Source organism: Pan paniscus, chromosome 1, assembly GCF_029289425.2.
Source record: "Pan paniscus chromosome 1, NHGRI_mPanPan1-v2.0_pri, whole genome shotgun sequence".
NCBI classification, from domain to species: Eukaryota; Metazoa; Chordata; class Mammalia; order Primates; family Hominidae; genus Pan; species Pan paniscus.
Window position 1 is genome coordinate 205,165,369 of NC_073249.2, and position 23,143 is coordinate 205,188,511.

The 23,143-nt window shown below is 44.0% G+C and overlaps 1 protein-coding gene across 2 annotated transcripts in view; it reads left to right on the plus strand.

The window, feature by feature from the left end:
* The window catches only part of USP48 (ubiquitin specific peptidase 48), a 106,337-nt gene that overhangs the window by 8,845 nt on the left and 74,349 nt on the right, over positions 1-23,143 (plus strand). For both annotated transcript variants that reach the window (XM_008966556.5, XM_003813953.5), the window contains exons 2-3: positions 18,631-18,751; positions 19,707-19,863. In XM_008966556.5, the coding sequence (XP_008964804.2) occupies positions 18,631-18,751; positions 19,707-19,863 (278 nt within the window). The remainder of the gene's footprint in view (positions 1-18,630; positions 18,752-19,706; positions 19,864-23,143) is intronic.

The window sequence follows — 23,143 nt, forward strand, 5'->3', positions numbered from 1 at the left end:
ATGTATTTTTCATACTTTATGCAACAATTTGTTATGAGATACCAAAGCTGAAGAATGAGGTGTTTGACCATATTCAAAGACCACATGTGTCAGGACTGTTTACATTTCTGAAAGTACTTAGGGCAATCACAGGATGAAAGCAGTGTGTACTAAATCCTCTGTCCACAGAATTCTGCAAATATTATGTGTCTTGAGGGCAGACTTGTTTGTTAACAGTGAGGTTGGTGGTCAAGTAAGTTCCTGGAAGTAAAATTGTTGGGTAAGGGATGTGTGTTTTTCATTTTGATCCATGTTGCTAAATTGCCCCTCAGAATGAGGGTTTCTCTTTACATTTCCCTGTCAATGTGTAAGAGTATCTTACATATACATCATACCCTCACCAACATAATGTGTTAGTCACACTTTTTGATCTAAGTGCAAAGGGTTTCATATGTTTAATATGTATTTCTTTTGTTACAATTTCTTTTTGTTACAGTTAATCTTTTGATGTGAAATTTGTTTTGTTTTGTTTTTGAGACAGGGTCTTACTATGTTGCTTAGGCTGGTCTCAAACTCCTGGGCTCAAGGGATCTTCCTTCCTCAGCTTCCTGAATAGCTGGGATTACAAGTGCATGTCACCATGCCCAGCCTTGATATGAATTTTCAAAGACTGGATTTACTTATGCTTCCAGCCGTGTATAGGGAGTACAATGTCTGTTTTGTTCTCATTAGGGAAACATCATATGACTATTACCAAATTAAAACATTACAGAAATGTGTGAAGCACTCTAGAAAGCCAGTGTCATGCCACCTTACTTCAGTGGCTTTGTAGCTCTAGTCCCAAAACCCTAATGAGGGCCACGCACGGTGGCTCACGCCTGTAATCCCAACACTTTGTTAGGCCGAGGTGGGAGGATTACTTGAGGTCAGGAGCTTGAGACCAGTCTGGTCAACATGGCAAAAACCCATTTCTACTAAATTAGCTGGGCATGATGGCGGCATACACCTGTAATTCCAGCTACTCAGGAGGCTGAGGCGCGAGAATTGCTTGAACCCAGGAGGTGTAGGTGGCAGTGAGCCAAGATTGAGCCACTGCACTCCAACCTGGGTGACAGAGTGAGACTCTGTCTCAATAAAAACCAACCAACCAAACAAAATAACCCTAACGAGGACCCATAGTTCCAGCTACACTGGAGACTGAGGTGGGAGGATGGCTTAAGCTTGGGAGGTGGAGGTTGCAGTGAGCCAAGACCATGCCACTGCACTCCAGCTTGGGCGATAGAGCAAGACCCTGTCTCAAAGGAAAAAGAACAAAGGGGAGTCACAATACATACTTTGTTGCAACTTGTTTCTATTCATGCATGTAGAGCTGCCTTATTTATTTATTTATTTATTTATTTATTTATTTTTGAGAGAGTCTAGCTTTGTTGCCCAGGCTGGAGTGCAGTGCGTGAATTTGGCTCATTGCAACCTCCGCCTCCCAAGGTTCAAGTGATTCTTGGGCCTCAGCCTCCGGAGTAGCTGGGACAACAGGCATGGGCCACCATGCTTGGCTAATTTTTGTAGTTTAGTGGAGACAGGGTTTCACCATGTTGGCCAGGCTGGTCTCAAACTCCTAACTTCAGGTGATCTGCCCACCTCAGCCTCCTGAAGTGTTGAGATTGCAGGTGTGAGCCACTGCACCTGGCTATTCTTTTTTCGTTTGTTTGTTTTGAGACAGAATCTTGCTCTGTTGCCAGGCTGGAGTACAGTGGTGCAATCTTGTCTCACTGCAACCTCTGCCTCCCGGGTTCAAGCAATTCTCCTGCCTCAGCCTCCTGAGTAGCTGGGACTACAGGGGCGCCCCACCACACCTGGCTAATTTTTGTATTTTTAGTAGAGATATGGTTTCACTGTGTTGGCTAGGATGGTCTCGATCACCTGACCTCGCGATCTGCCCACCTTGGCCTCCCAAAGTGCTGGGATTACAGGCATGAGCCACTGCGACCGGTCCTATTCTTTCTTAAAAAATATTCTTATGTATGTTTATGGTATATAACATAGCATACATACAGATAGTAAAATGGTAACTGTAATGAAGCAGATTGACATCTATTATCTCACAGTTACAAATTTTGTGTGTGGCAAGAGAAGCTAAAATCTCATTTAGCAGGAGCCCCAAATACATACCTGCCTTATTATTATTATTATTATTATTATTATTATTTTGAGACAGAGTCTCGCTCTGTCACCCAGGCTGGAGTGCAGTGGCGTTATCTGCTCTCACTGCAACCTCCACCTTTTGGGTTCAAGGGATTCTCCTGCCTCAGCCTCCCGAGTAGCTGGGATTACAGGCGCATGCCACCATACCCACCTAATTATTGTATTTTTAGTAGAGCCACCACACCCAGCCAGTTACATAGTTTTTTAAAAATAGAGATGGGGTCTTGCTATGCTGCCCTGACTGGTCTTGAATTCCTGGCTTCAAGCAGTCCTTCCACCTTGCCCTCCCAAAGTGCCGGGATTACAGGTGTGAGCCACTGTGCCTAACCTGCATTATAATTTATTTAACCAGTTTCCTGTTGATGGACTTTGGGGTTTCCGGTTTTTGATAATACAACCCGTGCTGCCCTAGCCAGCCCTCTGCATCGATCTTGAGTGTTGAGTGAGTGTTTTCACTTAGGTTGCTAGATGAGAAATTGCTGAGGTAAAGGGACTGCTTAGAATTTTGATAGATGTCAAAAGTTCATACCATTTATCCTGGTCCTCTAGAGTGAGTGTGCCTATTACCTTATACAAAGCATTTCTATTCCCAGCTTCCATCTGATTAGCGAAAAATAGCATCTTATTTTCATTTGCCATTTTTTGCTGGTGACATTGAGCATCTTTTTAATTTTATTTTTTAGTTTTATAGAGATAGGATCTCATGTTTTGCCCAGGCCGGTCTTGAACTCCTGGGCCCAAGAAATCCTCAGCCTTGGCCTCCCAAAGTGCTGGGATTACAGGCGTGAGCCACTGCGTCCCTTCTCCTTTTTATATTTACTTGCCATTTGTATTTCTCCTGTGAATTGTGTGTTCTGGATTGTTGGTCATTTTCTTACTGATTTTCAAGAGCTTATTGAATATTTCTTTTTTTTTGAGACGGAGTCTCAGTCTGTCGCCCAGGCTGGAGTGCAATGGTGTGATCTCAGCTTGCTGCAACCTCTGCTTCCTGGGTTCAAGCGATTTTCCTGCCTCAGCCTCCCAAGTAGCTGAGACTACAGGTGCCTGCTACTATGCCTGGGTAATTTTTGTATTTTTGTAGAGAGGGGTTTCACTATGTTGGCCAGGCTGGTCTTGAACTCCTGACCATGTGATCCGCCTGCCTCAGCCTCCCAAAGTGCTGGATTACAGGCGTGAGCCATCACGCCTGGCCGAATATTTCTTTTTTCTTTCTTTTCTTTCTTTCTTTCTTGGTTTTTTTTTTGAGACAGAGTCTTGCTCTGTTTCCCAGGCTGGAGTGCTGTGGTGTGATCTCAGCTCACTGCAACCTTTGCCTCCCAAGTTCGAGCTATTCTTTTGCTTCAGCCTCCCAAGTAGCTGGGATTACAGGTCCGCGCCACCACTCCTGGCTAACGTTTGTATTTTCAGTAGAGACGGGGTTTCACCATGTTGGCTAGGCTGGTCTTGAATACCTGACCTCAGGTGATCCACCTGCCTTGGCCTCTCAAAGTGCTGGGATTATAGGCGTGAGCCACCACGCCTGGCCTAGTTTTTTTTTTTTTTTGAGATGGAGCCTGGCTGTGTCACCCAGGCTGGAGTGCAGTGGCGCGATCTCGGCTCACTGCAAGCCCCACCTCCCAGGTTCACACCATTCTCCTGCCTCAGCCTCCCAAGTAGCTGGGACTACAGGCGCCTGCCACCACGCCCAGCTAATTTTTTGTATTTTTAGTAGAGACGGGGTTTCACGGTGTTAGCCGGGATGGTCTCAATCTCCTGACCTCATGTTCTGCCCGCCTCGGCCTCCCAAAGTGCTGGGATTACAGGCATGACCCACCATGCCCGGCCCGGCCTAGTTTATTGATTATTTCTGTCGAAGATATTTTCCGTGGTATTTTTGGGCTTTGTGGGCTTTTTTTCCTTTTGGTACGTTAGTTTTTGATTTTTTATGTGGTAAAATTTATGAATGCTTTTTTTTATGGTTTCTGGATTTCCCAATTCTGAGGTTATAAAAATATTCATTCATGTTGTGTTTTAGTACTGATGGTTTACTTTTATGCAACCTTTATGTTTTTATAATTTAATTTGATTTATGGATTGAGGTAGGGATCCATCAATATTTTATTTTGCCTTTTACCAAATGGCTACTCAGTTGTCTTAAACCATTTATTGAACAATTCAGTCTTTTTCCTCACCAGTTAAAAAGCCACCTTTATTACATGGCAAATTCCTATGTTTACTTGGGTTTATTTTTCAGTCCTTTTTTTTTTTTTTGAGATGGAGTTTCGCTCTTGTTTCCCAGGCTGGAGTGCAATGGCGCAATCTCGGCTCACCACAACTTCCACCTCCTGGGTTCAAGCGATTCTCCTGTCTCATCCCCCTGAGTAGCTGGGATTACAGGCATGTGCCACCACGCCCGGCTAATTTTGTGTTTTTAGTAGAGACGGGGTTTCTCCGTGTTGGTCAGGCTGTTCTTGAACTGTCGACCTCAGGTGATCTGCCTGCCTTCGCCTCCCAAAGTGTTGGGATTATAGGTGTAAGCCACTGCGCCCAGCCTCTCAACCCTGTTTTTTTTGCCATTGATTAATTTCGTTGAATAACTCTGTAGTGATACCACAATTCTAATTATTTTATAGTATTTGAAAAATATCTGATAAGGCAAGACCTTAATTCCTTTTAGAATTTTTCTCATGGTTCTCATGAAAAATAAATAAATAAATAATTTATAATTAACCATTATATTATAATTTATAATTATAAAATTATAAATTATAATTTATAATTATAAAATTATAAATTATAATTTATTAATAATTAATAATTATTATTTTTTTGAGATGGAGTATTGCTCTGTCGCCCAGGCTAGATTGCAGTGGCATGATCTTTGCTCACTTCAGCCTCCATCTCCCGGGTTCAGGCGATTCTCCTGCCTCAGCCTCCCAAGTAGCTGGGACTACAGGTGTGCACCACCACTCCCGGCTACTTTTTGTATTTTTAGTAGAGATGGGGTTTCACCACGTTGGCCAGGTTGGTCTTGATTTCAAAAATTTACTTAAAAAATTATTTGTATTTTAGTTGTTTTTTGAGACAGTCTTGCTCTGTCACCTAGGCTGGAGTGCAGTGCCACGATCTTAGCTCACTGCATCCTCCACCTCTTGGGTTCAAGTGATTCTTGTGCCTCAGCCATCTTAGTAGCTTGGATGACAGGCATGCACCACCATGCCTGGCTAATTTTTTTGTATTTTTTAGTAGAGATGGGGTTTCACCATCTTGGCCAGGCTGGTCTTCAACTCCGGGCCTCAGGTGATCTGCCTGCCTCGGTGTCCCATAGTGCTGGGATTACAGGCATGAGCCACTGTAGCCAGCTTGAAAATTTATTTTTTTACATACAGAAAAGCACACAAATCATAAGAATAACACTTGATTGGCCAGGTGCAGTGGCTCATGCCTGTAATCTCAGCACTTTGGGAGGCCGATGCAGGCGGATCACCTGAGGTCAGGAGTTCGAGACCAGTCTGGCCAATATGATGAAACCCTGTCTGTACTAAAAATACAAAAAATTAGCCGAGCATGGTGGTGCGCGCCTGTAGTCCCACTACTCAGAAGGCTGAGGCAGGAGAATCACTTGAACCTGGGAGGCGGAGGTTGCAGTGAGCTGAGATCATGCCTCTGCACTCCAGCCTGGGCAACAGAGTGAGTTCTGTCTCAAAAAAAAAAAAAAAAAAAAAGACACTTGATTGACTAATTATCACGAAAGAAATTTATCTGTCCCATATCTACCACCAAGATCAAAACATTACTAACACTTCAAGACACCCTTATCTTCCATTTTTCTACTACCAGTTACTTCTGCCTCTCTTCCTTGAAGGGAACCACTTACCCGTAACTTTGAATTGAGCAGATTATTTTGCCTATGTTGGACTTTATGTATATTCATACATTGTCATTCCTTCTGCTTCTGTTTTCTTTCACTCAACTTTATAAGATTAATTTATGTGTAAGCAGTAGTGTGTTCACTTCTAGTGCTGTACAATTTTTTTTTTTTTTTTTGGTGGAGGACAAGGTCTCAATATGTTGCCCAGGCCAGTCTGGAACTCCTGGGCTCAAGCAGTCTGCCCACCTCAGCCTCCCAAAGTGCTGGGATTATAAGCATGAGCCAATGGGACCAACAGTGCTGTACGTTATTTCAGTGTGTGAGTATATACTATATATTATATTCCTTTCTACTAGTGATGGTCATTTTGATTTTTCCATGTATTTGGTCATTATGAATAAAGCTGCAGTGAACATTCTGCATATATATTTTAGTGTCCTTTTTTTTCTTTTCTTTTTGATACAGGATTTCACTTCATCACCCAGGCTGGAGTACATGGTGTGATCACAGTTCACTGCAGCCTTGGCCTCTGGGGTCTGTCTAAGTGGTCCTTCCACTTCAGCTTCCCCAGTAGCTGAGACTGCAGACACTCACCACCATGTTTGGCTAATTTCAAAAATTTTTTGTAGGCCCGGCGCAGTGGCTTACGCCTTTAATCCCAGCATTTTGGGAGGCTGAGGTAGGTGGACACTTGAGGCCAGGAGTTCGAGACCAGCCTGGGGAACATGGTGAAAACCCATCTGTACAAATATACAAAAATTAGCCAGACGTGGTGGTGCATGCCTGTAATCCCAGCTACTTGGGAAGCTGAGGTGGGAGAATTGCTTGAACCCAGGAGGCGGAGGTTGCAGTGAGCTGAAATCTTGGCACTGTACTCTAGCCTGGGTGACAGCGAGACCCTGCCTCAAAAAAAAAAAAAATTGTTTCTGCTCCCCTCCCTCCTCCCACCCTCCACCCCCAAGTAAGACCCCAATGTCTATTGTTCTCTTCTTTGTGTTCATAAGTTCTCTTTGTGTTCAGAAGTTCTCATCATGTAGCTCCCATAAGATAAAGATTTATCTTCCCCAGGGTCCTAAATATTCTCCTGTGTTATTTTCTATAAGTTGTATTGCTTTATCTTTCATGCTTAGGTCTACAGTCAACCTGGAATTGATTATTCTCATCAGTTGGGAAGTAAGATCATGGAATAATTTGACGTTACTTGATCTCTATGACTTTAGCAAAGTAGCAGAGGATTGAATGACTGCTAATCATGAACATGTCTGATGTTAGCAAAAGCAACAACTCAAAGCAAAAGGGAGACATACATGGGGAAAACAAACACAAATACTTAAAATTATACATGACGAGACTGTGTGTGTGTTTTAAAAAATGATATTGGGCCAAGTGCAGTGGCTTACGCTAGTAACCCCAGCAGTTTGGGAGGCAAAGACGGGAGGATCACTTGAGGCCAGGAAGACCAGGCTGCAGTGAGCTATGATTTTACTGCTGCACTACAGCCTGGGCAACAGAGCAAGACCCTGCCTCAAAACACAAACCAAAACCAGAACGATACTGTTTTATTACTACTAGCAGGAGTGGCCTACATGGGTGGTGGGTATGCTGGGCTTAGGGTGTATGGGAGCCATGAGGAGAAGATGGTGACTGAGATCCTAGAAGGAAAGGGGGGGTGGGGCTTGAAGGCAAGACCCAAGGCAAGACCCTCCTTAGATTTGCTTCTGGGAATAGGTAGCCATGATAAAACAGTCATGGCTTATGATGAACTAGGGCCATGCTGCCAATAAGATTAAGAAATTTTTCAGTCTGAGATGAGGGAAACAAAAAAGATTAAGCAATTCTTGGAAATCTAACTGCCTGTCACAGTTGAGGTCTAGTTTCTTCATCATGTGGTCAAGGACTCCAGCGTCCTTGTGGTTCTGTGTGAGGGCAGCCAGTTCTGTATTCATGAAACTGAGGGGCTCCCCTCTTGGAGAGTTTGCGGTTATGACATCCTTTCCAGCATCCTCCTGGAAAATAGCAATCAGGGACTTGATGCACTGCTCAGTCTCTGTAGGGCTGGAGAATTTTTCCATGTTGGAGTTGAGTGAGGTACCTGCTGAGACTTTTCTATTTTGCAAACTCTTTTTTTTTTTTTTTTGAGACGGAGTCTTGTTCTGTTGCCCAGGCTAGAGTGCAGTGGTGCAATCTCAGCTCACTGCAACTTCTGCCTCCCAGCTTCACGAGCCTTTCTCCTGCCTCAGCCTCCTGAGTAGCTGGGACTACAGGTACCCGCCACCATGCCCGGGTAATTTTTTATATTTTTAGTAGAGACGGGGTTTCACCATGTTAGCCAGGATGGTGTCGATCTCCTGACCTTGTGATCCACCCGCCTCGGCCTCCCAAAGTGCTGGGATTACAGGCGTGAGCCACCATGCCTGACTTGTTTTTAGATTTGCTTATTTCTTGCATGTCTAATTTATGAGACCTTGATACAGTAATGCCATGAGGCATTACATGAAAATCACTGTAAAGTTTTTAGTAACTAGAACCTAGAATTTATATTATCATGGTTCTCCTTTATTTTCACTTTCAGGAAAATCTGTACTTTAGTGTTTTAAGTAAACTAGTTTCCTTCTTCAATGATTTTTCAAAAAATTTTTCTTTAAAAACAATTTATTTGTAAGCGGGCAACATAGTGAGTCCCTGTCTCTAGAAAAAAAAAAAAAAAGCTCTCTAAAAAGTCCTGGCCGGTCGCGGTGGCTCATGCCTGTAATCCCAGCACTTTGGGAGGCCAAGGTGGGCAGGTCACGAGGTCAGGAGATCGAGACCAGCCTGGCCAACATAGTGAAACTCCATCTCTACTAAAAATACAAAAATTAGCCGGGCATGGTGACGCACACCTGTAGTCCCAGCTACTCAGGAGGCTGAGGCAGGAGAATCGCTTGAAACCAGGAGGTGGAGGTTGCAGTGAGCTGAGATTGAGCCACTGCACCACTGCACTCTAGCCTGGGCAACAGAGCGAGACACCGTCTCAAAAAATAAAAATAAAAATAAAAAAGGTCCCAGGCACAGTGGCTCATGCCTATAATCCCAGCACTTTAGGAGGCTGAGGTGGGTGGATCACTTGAGTCAAGGAATTCTAGCCCAGCTTGCGCAATGAGGCTAAACCCCATCTCTACAAATGATACAAAAAAGCCGGGTGTGGTGGCGTATGCCTGTGGTCCCAGCTATTTGGAAGGCTGAGGTGGGAAGATCACCTGAGCCTGGGAGTAGAGTATTATACACCCTGAGTGCCCAGGAGGCCATGGATTTTGTTTGTTGTTGTTGTTGTTTTTTGTGTTTTTTGTTTTTTTGAGGCAGAGTCTTGCTCTGTCACCCAGGCTGGAGTACAATGGCATGATCTTGGCTCACTGCAACCTCCACCTCCTGGGTTCAGGCGATTCTCCTGCCTCAGCCTCCCAAGTAGCTGGGTTTATAGATGCCCGCCACCACGCCGGCTAATTTTTGTATTTGTAGTAGAGACGGGGTTTTGCCATGTTGGCTAGGCTGATCTGGAACTCCTGACCTCAAGTTATCCACTCGACTCAGCTTCCCAAAGTGCTGGGTTACAGGCATGAGTCTCAGGAGGCTCGGGCAGGAGAATGTCTTGAACCCGTTAGGTAGAGGTTGCAGTGCACTCCAGCCTGGGCAACAGAACGAGACTCCATCTCATAAATAAATAAATAAAAACTAAGAAACTAAGAGGTGATGAGGAAGAAGCAGAACCTCTGTAAATGACCATTTGGAGTGAAATCCCTACCCCCTTTCCCATTCAAAGGATGACTCTTTGAACTGCATAGCAACTGTGAAATCTTTGATTATAAATTTTCCACTCATCGTGTGTACTCTTAAATGAAAGATCATTGGAGATCTATCAAAACAGAACTGAAAGTGTATCTCCTATCTATAGTCAATATATTATAGAAGGAACTTAGTCATTCATACCCTTTGATACCTAGCCTACTACTTTTCTACTCCCTGAACACAATTTTTGACTTGTGGAACATTGGTTTTTTTTTGCTGTGTCACCTAGGCTAGGGTGCAGTGCCATGATCTCAGCTCACTGCAACCTCCGCCTCCCGGGTTCAAGTGATTCTCATGACAGCCTCTGGAGTAGCTGGGATTACAAGCATTCGCCACCACACCCAGCTAATTTTTATATTCTTAGTAGAAGTTTAGTAGGGTTTTGCCACGTTGGCCAGGCTGGTCTTGAACTTCTAGCCTCAAGTGATCCTCCCGCCTCGGCCTTTCAGAGTGCTGGTACTACGGGTGTGAGCCACCACATCCAGCCTGGAAAATCTTTTTGTTACAATTTTGGGCATCATTCCAGATTTCTCCTTTCCTTTCTTGCCTATCACATCTTATTAGTCCCCAGTTCTATTGATTTCTTCCCATCAATATGCTTGAACTTCCTCCATTCCTATTCCCACTGAATTGCCTTTTTTTTTTTGGAGATGGAGTCTCACTTTGTTGCCCAGGCTGGAATGCCGTGGGATCTCGGCTAACTGCAACCTTGGCTTCCTAGTTTCAAACTATTCTCCTGTCTCAGGTGATCCACTCACCTCAGCCTTCCAAAGGGCTAGGATTACGGGTATGAGCCACCACACCTGGCCTAAATTAGCTTTTTAAGACCTCATCTTCCACTAGAAAAATTGTTAGTTATGTCTCACACCTTGTTTAGCTTCGGAACGTCTCATGCCTTGTTCAGCTTCGGGCTGTCCCCCCCCTTTTTTTTTTTTTGACAGAGTCTCGCTCTGTCACCCAGACTTGAGTGCAGTGGCGTGATCTCGGCTCACTGCAACCTCCGCCTCCCGGGTTCAAGCGAGTCTTCTGCCTCAGTCTCTGGAGTAGGTGGGACTACAGGCGCGTGCCACCATGCCTGGCACATTTTTGAATTTTTAGTAGAGAACGGGGTTTCACCATATTAGCCAGGCTGGTCTCGAACTCCTGACCTCAAGTGATCCGCCTGCCTCGACCTCCCAAAATGCTGGGATTACAGGCATGAGCTACCACACCCGGCCCAGTCTGTCCTGTTTACTGCTGCCAAAGTGTGTCCCTGGCCTAAAATCACAGCAGATGTCTGCTTAGCACGTCATAACCAAACCTTTTGGAACCTATCCTCTGCCTAACACGTTGGTGTTCTCATACAGAGCAGTCTTGGAACAAAGTACCCATTAGGGTTATCTGAATTCCTTATCGTACTATGGCATTGCCATTGTGCTGTTATTACTCAAGTTTGGTGGACCTGTGCCCAGAAGTAGAATTATTGAAACAAAAACATTGGTGTCATTTAACATTTTTGAGATGTTTTCTTTAGTTATTTTTCCTGCAGGGTTATATGATATTTTGATTTATAAGAAATATATGCTTAGTCTTTGTACTACTTATGGCACAGCTCCTAAAACCTTTGGAATCTCTGAAGTGACTAAGTGTCTTTTTGTATGCTAATGAAATGACTGATGGCTGGGAGCTCTTGGTAGCCTCCAGACAGGGGCTGGTTGCCAGGAGAACCAACCACTTGATGAGAGGTTTAGAACTTTTTAGTCTGACCTCTGGGAGGGGAGAGGAGCTAAAGGTTGTTGATCTCCAGTGGCCAGTGATTCAATCAGTCATGCCTATGTAATCAAATCTTTTTTTTTTTTTTTTGAGACGGAGTGCCACTCTGTCGCCCAGGCTGGTGTGCGGTGGCACAATCACGATCTCGGCTCACTGCAGCCTCCGCCTCCCAGGTTCAAGCAGTTCTCTGCCTCAGCCTCCAGAGTAGCTGGGATTACAAGCACCTGCCACCATACCTGGCTAAGTTTTGTATTTTTAGTAGAGTCAGGGTTTCACCATCTTGGCCAGGTTGGTCTTGAACTCCTGACCTCATAATCCACCAGCCTCGGCCTCCCACTGCGCCCAGGCTTTTTTTTTTTTTTTTTTTGGAGACAGGGTCTCTCTCTGATGCCCAGGCTGGAGTGCAGTGGCGTGATCTCAGCTCACTGCAGCCTCTGCCTCCCGGGTTCAAGCAATTCTCTTGTCTCAGCTTCCTGAGCAGCTGGGACTACAGGCATATGCCACCACACCTGACTAATTTTTTGTATTTTTAGTAAAGATGGGTTTTCGCCATGTTGGCCTGGCTGGTGTCAAATTCCTGGCCTCAAGTGATCTGCCTGCCTCAGCCTTGCAAATTGCTGGGACTACAGGTGTGAACCACTGCTCCCGGACACTGTCTCATATTTTGTGAAACACTCAACCTCCTTGATCTGTTTTGATAGTTGATAGACACAGGTACACATAACTGTTTTTCTACAGTAAGGAAATTGGCACACACATGATGATAAATGATCCTTGATACCTGGGGCCTACTCCTAAGGAGGGATAAAATGGAGTTAGGGGCATTGGAGAATGACGAATGGGAGAGGCTACAGCCCTCTGTGGTTGGCATTCTGCTGTGCTGCTAAGGCTGGCTTTAGAAGTAACAGCTTATAATTAGAACTGTGATTTGTGTCTGCCTGTCCATCTGTCCTCCCTCCCTCCCTCCCTACCTACCTCCCTCCCTTCCTTCCTCCCTTCCTTTTCTTGAAACAGAGTTTCTCTCTAGTTACCAGGGTTGGAGTGCAATGGCATGATCTCGGCTCACCGCACCCTCTGCCTCCTGGGTTCAAGCGATTCTCCTGCCTCAGCCTCCTGAGTAGCTGGAATTACAGGCATGTGCCACCACGCCTGGCTAATTTTTTGTATTTTTAGTAGAGACGAGGTTTCTCCATGTCGGCCAGGCTGGTCTCGAACTCCCGACCTCAGGTGATCTGCCCGCCTTGGCCTCCCAAAGTGTTGGGATTATAGGCGTGAGCCACTGCGCCCGGCCGTTATTTGTGTTTGTTAAGTAGATTCTTTACCTCTCCAAGTAAGAGAACAAACACAACCCCGCCCCCCCATATTGGGCTATGTATGAAAGGCTTAGCAACAATTTAGAAGTTTAGAAAGCCCAAGCCCTTTTAATGCAAAGCACCGCCATTGGCTTTTTGGTTCCCACCTGAAGTGTGGCCATAGAGGCTCGGAAGCCATAGGTTTGGCCTGGGGTGGTAGTCTATCACAGGTCACCTGCACTTGGCATTCTGCTGTGATGGTGTTCTAGCCAACTGAAGATGTATTCAGTGATACCTAGCAAGCAATTAATTTAAGAAAATTTAAAAAGAACAATGCCAGTGTTGTGGGGCCTAATAATACAGATTGCTCCCAGCTTCTCATAGTAGCTTTTGAAAGTCTTATTGTGGTAATATTTAGGCCATAGGTTGTGTTTGCCTTTTGATGCCAGCTTTAGAACCAGTTGAGTATGCATGATTTTTGGGTGGGGACACGGAGAGCCTACCTTTTGTTCATTGTCTGAATTATTTTGCTATCAGGAACTGGAGACTAAAATCTGAACAGATCCAGTGGAACTATTTTCTGAGAATGATGTCTGTGTTTGACACATGGGAGTATCTGTTTCCCCAGCCAGGTCGTGTGAATTTTTTTTTTTTTTTTGAGATGAAGTCTGGCTCTGTTGCCCAGGCTGGAGTGCAGTGGCGCGATCTTGGCTCACTGCAACCTCTGCCTCCCGGGTTCAAGCAATTCTCCTGCCTCAGCCTCCTGAGTAGCCGGGATTACAGGCGCCTGCCACCACGCCCAGCTAATTTTTGTATTTTTAGTAGAGATGGGGTTTCACCATGTTGGTCAGGCTGGTCTCAAACCCCTGACCTCGTGATCCACCCGCCTCTGCCTCCCAAAGTGCTGGGATTACAGGCGTGAGCCACCGTGCCTGGCCCATGTGAAAAATTTTTACCACCCACTTGTCCAAGAGGGGGGAGTGAACAAACAAGACTTGATATTACACCTTTGAAAAGCAGAGTTGAAAGAATTGACAAAATAAGTGCCTACTTTGTTTTAGAGGTATATTTTCACCATGGTTACTGACACTATTTTTTCCTATCTGCCAAAGACCTTTGGGAGAGTCCATTGCCACTAGCTGTAATTTTCTTTCAAAAGAACCTTCCTAGTATATCCTTGTCACTGTTCCCAGGAAAGATTTTATGTTACTTTTCTCAGTCTCAGAATCAGTTTTGTTTCTTCTTTTTTTTTTTTTTTGAGATGAGTCTCGCTCTGTTGCCCAGCCTGGCTGGAATGCAGTGGTGCGATCACAGCTCACTGCAAACCCTGCCTTCCTGGTTCAAGCGGTTCTCTCACTTCAGCCTCCCAAGTAGCTGGGATTACAGGCACACGCCACCACGCTTGGCACAGTTTTGTATTTTTAGTAGAGACGGGGTTTTGCCATGTTGGCCAGGCTGGTCTTGAACTCCTGGCCTCAAGTGATCTGCCCGCCTCAGTCTCCCAAAGTGCTGGGATTACAGGCAGGAGCCACTGCACCGGGCCAGTTTTGTTTCTTTAACTCTCTTATAGTAGACCTTTCCCATTAGAGATGAGTTATAAGCACTAAAACAAAACCCTAGCTTCTCCCCACAGTGGATGGGTTCTACTTTATTTCATTAATAAGCTTTTTTCCCTCCTAGCTTTGATATAAGCTGACAAAACTGTTCTTAAATTGGTCGAACTTGTTTTCATTTTTATTTTTTCAAAAGTTTTAAAATAGAGACAGGGTCTCACTTTGTTGGCCAGGCTGTAGTGTAGTGGCTGTTCACAGGTGCAATCATAGTTCATTGCAGCTTCCAACTCCTAGGCTTAGGCCATCTTCTGCCTGAGCCTTCTGAAGAGCTGGCACTATAAGCGTGTGCCACCACACCCAGCTTCATTTTTATATTTTAGAAGACAGTATGTTTAAACTGAACATTAAAACAATTATTTACTTATTTTTGGAATACGTAACACATTTTATTGTTCAAAGTCTGAAAGGTATAAAAAGTGATGGAGTCAGCCTGGGCAACATGGCAAGACCCTGTTTTTACAAAAAAAAAAAAATTAAAAAATTATCCAAGTATGGTGGCATGCACCTCCCAGCTACTCCAGAGGCTGAGGCTGGAGGATTACTTGAGTCCAGGATGTAGAGGCTGCCGTGAGCCATGAACATGCCACTTCAGTGTGGGAGTCTCAAAAAAAAAAAAAGGAAGTTCAGAGTGTTGTTTACTTCTGACTTATAGCTGGCAAGTACAGAGATAATCTTCGCCGATAAGGTTGTTTCCAGTTTATAGTGTACTCTTCTATCTAAACAAACAGGTATGTTTACCCCATTTGTAAATAAAAAACATGGCAACATGATATGCAGTGTTTTGTACCTTCCTTTTTTTTTTTTCTTTTGAGACAAAGTTTCCACTTGTTGCCCAGGCTGGAGTGCGATGGCGTGATCTTGGCTCACCACAACCTTCACCCCGCCGGGCTCAAGCAATTCTCCTGCCTCAGCCTCCCAGCTAGCTGGGATTAACAGGCATGCGCCACCATGCCCAGCTAATTTTGTATTTTTAGTAGAGACAGGGTTTCTCCATGTTGGTCAGGCTGGTCTCGAAATCCCGACCTCAGGTGATCCGCCTGCCTCAGCCTCCCAAAGTGCTGGGATTACAGGCGTGAGCCACTGTGCCTGGCCCACCTTCCTTTTTTCAACTAATGATATAGTTATATATCACAACATTAAAAGCTTTCCCTACCTTTTTTTAAATTTATTTTTATTTTTATTTTTTTTTGAGATAGAGTTTTGTTCTTGTTGCCCAGGCTGGAGTGCAGTGGCACGATCTTGGCTCACTGCACCCTCCCGCCTTCCAGTTTCAAGTGATTTCTCCTGCCTCAGCCTCCCGGGTAGCTGGGATTACAGGCGCCCGCCACCACGCCTGGCGAATTTTTGTATTTTTAGTAGAGATGGGGTTTTACCATGTTGGCCAGGCTGGTCTCGAACTCCTGACTTTGTCATCCGCCCACCTGGGCCTCCAAAAATGCTGGGATTACAGGCGTGAGCCACTGTGCCTGGCCTACCTTTTTATTTTTTGACAGCAGTAGTTTTTATTGTTTGGTTATATTGTAATTTATTTTGTTACTTCCATATAAATTTCCAGTCTTTTACTGTTATCAGTAATCCTTTAGTGGATATCCTACAGAAATCTGCAGAACTTTGTCCTGTAATGTTCCTTTATAGCAAAAGAAAACCTAAGCTTATGTTACATTCAGTTGTGTCTCTTCGGTTTCCTTTAATCTGGAACAGTTAGTGAATCTTTCTTTGTATTTCATGACACTGACTTATTTTGTATAAAGTCCCTTGAGTTGGTTTGGTCTGATGTTTCCTCATGATTCAATTAAGGCCATGCATCTTTGGCCAGAACATCACAGAAGTGATTCTGTGTTGTGCATTATACCGGAAGGTGTGTGGTGTCAATTAGATTCATTACTGGGTGTGTTAAATTTAAGCATTTGGTTAAGGTGGTGTCTGTCAAGTTTCTCCACTGAAAGTTATTATCTTTCCCTTTGTAATTAACTTTTTCTGAGATACTTTGAGACATTGTAAATATTGTTATTTCTCCAACTTGCCTACATTAGCATCCGTGATGATCCTTGCCTGATTCCTTTCTGAATCTGATGTATGCCAAATGGAGATTTTTAATTCTGTCATTCCTTCCACTTTGATAGTTGGTTTTCTTCTAAAAGAAAGAGATTTTTCTTCCATCCATCTCACCATGAAATGATGGATTCTTGCTTTGTTCAGTAGGTTATAATCCTATTACTCATTTTGTTGCTAAATTTTGTTGCCAAATTTGACCAGTGGGACCTCCCCTTCCAGCCAACTCTTGTGCTCTTTTAACATGTCTCCATCACTCTTTCAGTACATCATTTTAGGGCACAGTAAGATGTAGGTTCGTTTTCTAATTTCACTGCCCTGGCCTTGGAATCAGCCATTTATTTCTCCAAGGAGCACTGGATTCTTTTAGTGGGTAATATTTAGAAGTCAGGATCTGTGTTTCAGAATTATTAACCCATGTCTCTATGGAAAAGAAGCCTACTAATTAGAGTTGGCTGTTTGTTCCTTTTGTCTTTAGCCAGAGGGTACTACTAAATGAGCTTGATAACTGTTTAAGTTACTTTGGTCAGTCACACCCCCTCCCTCTCCCTCCCCCACTCCTGCCTTCCCTTCAGTCTGGATCTTTTATTTAGTTGAAATATGTTTTCTCTGTTTTGAATTTAGGGTTCCTGTCATCCTTGTTAATTCCTTTTTTTTTTTTTTTTGAGACCGAGTCTCGCTCTGTTGCCCAGGCTGGAGTGCAGTGGCACAATCTCGGCTCACTGCAACCTCCGCGTCCTGGGTTCAAGCAGTTCTCCTGCATCAGCCTCCAGTCTTCAGCCTGTAGCTGGAGTTACAGACGTGTACCACCACACCTGGCTAATTTTTGTATTTCTAGTAGAGACAGGGTTTCACCATGTTGGCCAGGCTGGTCTCAAAACTCCTAACCTCAAGTGATCCTCCTGCCTTGGCCTCCCAAAGGGCTAGGATTACAGGCGTGAGCCACCACGCCTAGCCAGTTGATTTATTTTTGTTTGTGTGCATGCGTGAATTAGTGTGAGAAACAGTCACATGGTCCCAAATTGTGCATTATATGAAAAGGTACATTTCCTTTTCATTCATTCATTCATTCATTCATTCATTTATTCATTTATTTTTTCCAAGACAGAGTCTTGCTCTGTCGCCCAGGCCAGAGTGCAGTGGTGTAATCTCGGCTCCCTGCAACCTCCGTGTCCTGGGTTCAAGGGATTCTTCTGCCACAACCTCCCAAGTAGCTGGGATTACAGGCCCGCACCGCCACGCCCGGCTAATTTTTGTATTTTTAGTAGAGACAGGGTTTCAGGCTGGCCTCGAACTCCTGACCTTGTTATCCACCTGCCTCAGCCTCCCAAAGTGCTGGGATTGCAGGTGTGAGCCACTGTGTCCGGCCGAAAAGGTACATTTTCCTTTAACCTTATTCCCACTCATGCTCTGTAGGTAACCAATTTCATTAGTCTCTTGTTTTTCCTTTCTGTATTTCTTTTTGTCCAAAATGAGCAGAAATATGTACATGTATATTTTCCTTATATATTTCTTACACATAACAGTATACTAGAGATACTCCTTTGCATTTTGCTTTTTTTACTTAATAATGTGTCCTGGATTTATAAATTACTTTATATCTGTTCATAGATATCTTTTTCATGCTCTGTGTGTGTGTGTGTGTGTGTGTGTGTGTGTGTGTTTTACAGTTGCATAGTACTCTGCCATATAGATGTACCATATTGTCTATTTTTGGGCATTTGGGTGGCTTCCAGTATTTTGCAATTAACAGACAGTGCTGTAATGAATAACCTTATGAGTGAGATTTTGCATTGTTGGAGGTATAGCCTAAGGAACAGTAAATCCTCAGAAATGAGATTGCTAGGTCTAAAGGTAGTTGTCTATGTAGTTTTGTTAGCGACTGCATTTCTACCAGCAGTATATGCATGGTTGCTTCTCCACACCCTCACAAACTGAGTGTCTTATACTTTCTCAGTTTTGCTAATTTATAGATGAGAAGTGGTATCTCATTGTAGTTTTAATTTGTTTGTCTCTCATGAAACTATGGTCTTTTAAAAATTAAAGGTTTTTTTTTTTTTCCCCTTAGACGAAACTGCAAAGGAAATCCGAATTGCTTGGTTGGTATTGGTGAGCATATTTGGTTAGGAGAAATAGATGAAAATAGTTTTCATAACATCGATGATCCCAACTGTGAGAGGAGAAAAAAGGTAAACCATCATTTTTTAAGCGATTGCTATATGCTGTTTTTTGTTTTTGTTTTTGCTTTTGTTTTGGGCCGTGATCAGAAAACTACTGATTTCAGGTAACCTGTGCAGCTTTAAGATAAGCAGTAGAACTTAAGACTCTAAGCCACTTGAATTGGAACACTTCTTAATGATATGCTTTAAAACAGGCAGCTGCGTAATTCAGTAAGCCTTTAAATAATAGTTTTAGTTTGAATGCTGATTCTATGTTTGCTTTAACATTGCATGTTTTATTTCGAAATCTTAACACCTCTTTAAAGGAGATGGTAATTCAAGGGAACACTCATGATGATAGCACTTTGCTTTCTAGGGCTTGTATTTTATATATAATTTTGCTTTTTAAAAATATACATTAAATTTTCTAGACATAAATCTTAGCATTCACGAAATATCCAAGTTTGTTATATATAGATATTTTAATAAAATAATAATTCTTTGTAAGGTCAGGAATTCCCAACCTTATCTTTGGAAAAAGTTGCAGCCAGTTCCCTCTACCACCCCCAATCTTTAAAATCTCTAGAATATAAAGGAAGTTTTCTGCATAAGTTTTACTTTGTCATTCTGCTGAATGCTGGCAGTTTAGAAATACAGAAAACATAAAACCTATATACGCTTGTTCAAAACCGATCTTTTCTAGAATCCACTGTTCTAATTTTAGATTTAAGTGGCTGGAGAAGACGATATGCTAGAGATGAGCAGTGATGCCGTCCGAAGTCTTTTTCACTCCTGTGGTCAACCCAAAATGGGGCTTTCATGAAAATTATGCCCCACCTCCAGCCAAGAGAAACTTAAGGTGGCTATACCATGTTGGTTGTGACGGTCTTACACATTTTTAATCTGAAAATTTAAGAATAATGCTTAGAAATTGGTTGTTTAAAGGAAAATGGGTTTTATAATTATGAATTTTGTATTTTTGTAGAACTCATTTGTGGGCCTGACTAACCTTGGAGCCACTTGTTATGTCAACACATTTCTTCAAGTGTGGTTTCTCAACTTGGAGCTTCGGCAGGCACTCTACTTATGTCCAAGCACTTGTAGTGACTACATGCTGGGAGACGGCATCCAAGAAGAAAAAGGTGGGTGGAAAGGGGTGGGGGAGAGCTCTCTTCCTGAACATTTTTTTAAACTTTTTTTTTTTTTTTTTTGAGTCTTCCTCTGTTTCCCAAGCCAGAGTGAAGTGGCGCCATCTCGGCTCACTGCAACGTCTGCCTCCTGGGCTGAAGCGATTCTCCTGCCTCAGCCTCTCGAGAAGCTGGGATTACAGGCACCCGCCACCACGCCTGGCTAATTTTTGTATTTTTAGTAGAGACAGGGTTTCACTATGTTGGCCAGGCTAGTCTCGAACTCCTGACCTCAAGTGATGTGGCTACAGGTGTGAGCCACTGTGTCTAGCCTAAACTTATTTTATTATTATTATTATTTTTTTTTTTTAAGACAGTTTCACTCTTGTTGCCCAGGCTCTAGTGCAGTGGCACAATCTCGGTTCACCACAACCTCCGCCTCTCAGGTTCAAGCGATTCTCCTGCCTCAGCCTCCCGAGTAGCTGGGATTACAGGCGTGCACCACCACGCCCGGCTAATTTTGTATTTTTAGTAGAGACGGGGTTTCTCCATGTTGGTCAGGCTGGTCTTGAACTCCTGACCTCAGGTGATCCACCCGCCTCGGCTTCCCAGAGTGTTGGGATTACAGGTGTGAGCCACTGTGCCTGGCCTAAACTTATTTTTTTTATAGAGACAGGGTCTTGCTCTGTTGCCCAGGCTGGTCTTGAGCTTCTGGCCTTAAGCAGTCCTCCTGTCTCGGTCTCCAAAAGTGCTGGATTACAGGCATGAACCATGGTGCCAGGCCTTGAATAGCTTTTACCAGCCTGCAAAACCTTTGCACCCCAAGGAGTAATATTTTATCTTTATTTTACAGATGATATATTGACTTGCTGAAAGCCACAATTGGTAGTAAGGATACAAATATTAAGAGTCTGATTAGAAGACAGAAGCTACACAATAATTTGAACAGAAAAGGTTTTTTTTATTGTTTGTTTGTTTTTTGAGACAAGATCTCACTTTTTCGCCCAGGCTGGTGCGAGCACAGCTCACTGTAGCCTCAACCTCCCAGGCTCAAGCAATCCTCCTGCCAGAGCCCCCCCGAGTAGTTGGAACTACAGGCATGCACCACCACCTCTTGCTAATTTTTGTATTTTTTTTGGAGACAGCGTTTTACCATGTTGCCCAGGCTGGTCTCAAACTCCTGGGTTCAATCGATCCACCTTCCTTGGTTTCCCAGAGTGCTGGGATTACAGGCATGAGCCACAGCACCTGGCCTTGAATAGCTTTTACTGGCCTGCAATGCTTTTGCAGGCCAAGGAGTAATATTTTATCTTTATTTTGAAGATGATATATTGACTTGCTGAAAGCCATAGTTGGTAGTAACGAGATAAATATAGTCCAGTTAGAAGACAGAAGCTACAGAATAATTTGAAAAGGGGAAGTTGAGAATTAATAACAGAATTAATTAGAGAAATGAGGAATTGATTAATAAGAGTTAAAGATTAAAGAGGATTTTAAAGAATACAAGGACAGCAGATACAGGGAACAACCTGTATCCCTGGGGCTGAAAGAGAACATCCAACGGATAGTCTGTCACTCCCATGGCCCAGGCTTGAGATCCAGACCTCTTTGGACACTGCTGGGATGCACTGGGTGGCTGAAAAGGTGCTGAGATGCCTCCCTGGGAATCCCTACTGGAAACTGTCCATGAGAAGGTGCTGGGCCCTGGAACCCCCTACAGAGTCACCTGAGAGAGTGTCCGGGAGGCCATTCACAGGGTGGTCATTCGAGAGGAAATGCCTCACTGGAGGCACTGTACTGTGAAGCTATCAGAAGAGGTGCTGGGTAAGCTGCTGACTACTGTTAGGGGCAGGAACCTGGAGCCCTGGAGTAAGCTGACCTGCAGCAGGCTGGTGAGAGAGGCACAACCAAACCCTGCAGTGCCCTTCACTGAGAAGCCTTACCTTCTTGATAACTGGCAAAGGAGAAGTATTTGCAGAGCCCATCTCTCATCACTGAGCAGGCAAAGAAGGGTGGATTTGGAGCTGAGAAGCAATAAGTTAATAACTTAAAGAAGATAAGACTTCTGTCTTCTGGGCTCTCAATATCCATGCTTTCTGCTTCCATTCCCTGCACTAGCTCATTAAAACTTTCAACTCTAAAATTCTAGGGTTTTGTATTCTTCACTTAAGTGTGAATTGCTGTGCTTGAGATCCCAAGTCCACATTAACTGGACTTTAAAAAATCATGACTAGACACTGTAGTCATGATCGCTGTTGTTGCTTTAATACAGGTAGGCTCTTGCCTTTGGGGAGTGTATATGGACAGTCCTGGCTGCCTCATGACTTCCACAAAACATGGTTGCTAATTCTATTTCTTTTTTTTGTTTCCTCCCAGATGGAGTCTCACTCTGTTGCCCAGGCTGGAGTGCAGTGGTACAATCTTGGCTAACTGCAACCTCCGCCTGTCGGGTTCAAGTGATTCTCCTGCCTCAGCCTCCCGAGTAGCTGGGATTACAGGCGTGTACTACCATGCCCTGCTAATTTTTGTATTTTTAGTAGAGACGGGGTTTCGCCATGTTGGCCAGGCTGGTCTGGAACTCCCGACCTTGTGATCCGCCAGCCATGGCCTCCCAAAGTGCTGGGATTACAGGCGTGAACCACTGCTTCCAGCCTTGAGCCACTGCGCCAGCCCTGTCTTTTAAAGTTTTTTTTTTTTTTTTTTTTTTAAAGAGTCTCGCTCTGTCATCCAGGCTGGAGTGCAGTGGCATGATCTCTGCTCACCACAACCTCCACCTCCTGGGTTCAAGCTATTCTTGAACCCCAGCCTCCCGAGTAGCAGGGATTACAGGTGCTTGCCACCACACCCAGCTACTTTTTGTATTTTTAGTAGAGACAGGGTTTTACCATGTTGGCCAGGCTGGTCTTGAACTCCTGACCTCAGATTATTCGCCCGCCTCTGCCTCCCAAAGTGCGGGGATTACCAGTGTGAGCCACCGTGCCCAGCCTTGTTTTTTGTTTTTGAGACAGTCTCACTTTGTTGGCGATCTCAGCTCACTGCAGCCTCTTCCTCCCGGGCTCAATAGATGCTCGTGTCTCAGCCTCCCAAGTAGCTGGGATTACACGTGTGCACCACCACACCCGGCTAATATTTGTATTTTTTTTAGTGGAGACGGGGTTTCTCCATGTTGGCCAGGCTTGTCTCAAGCTTCTGATCTCAAGTGATTTGCCTGCTTTGGCCTCCCAAAGTGCTGGGGTTACAGGCATGTGCTCAGCCTATTTCTTTTAAAGTTTTAAAATGATAATAAAGTATTAAT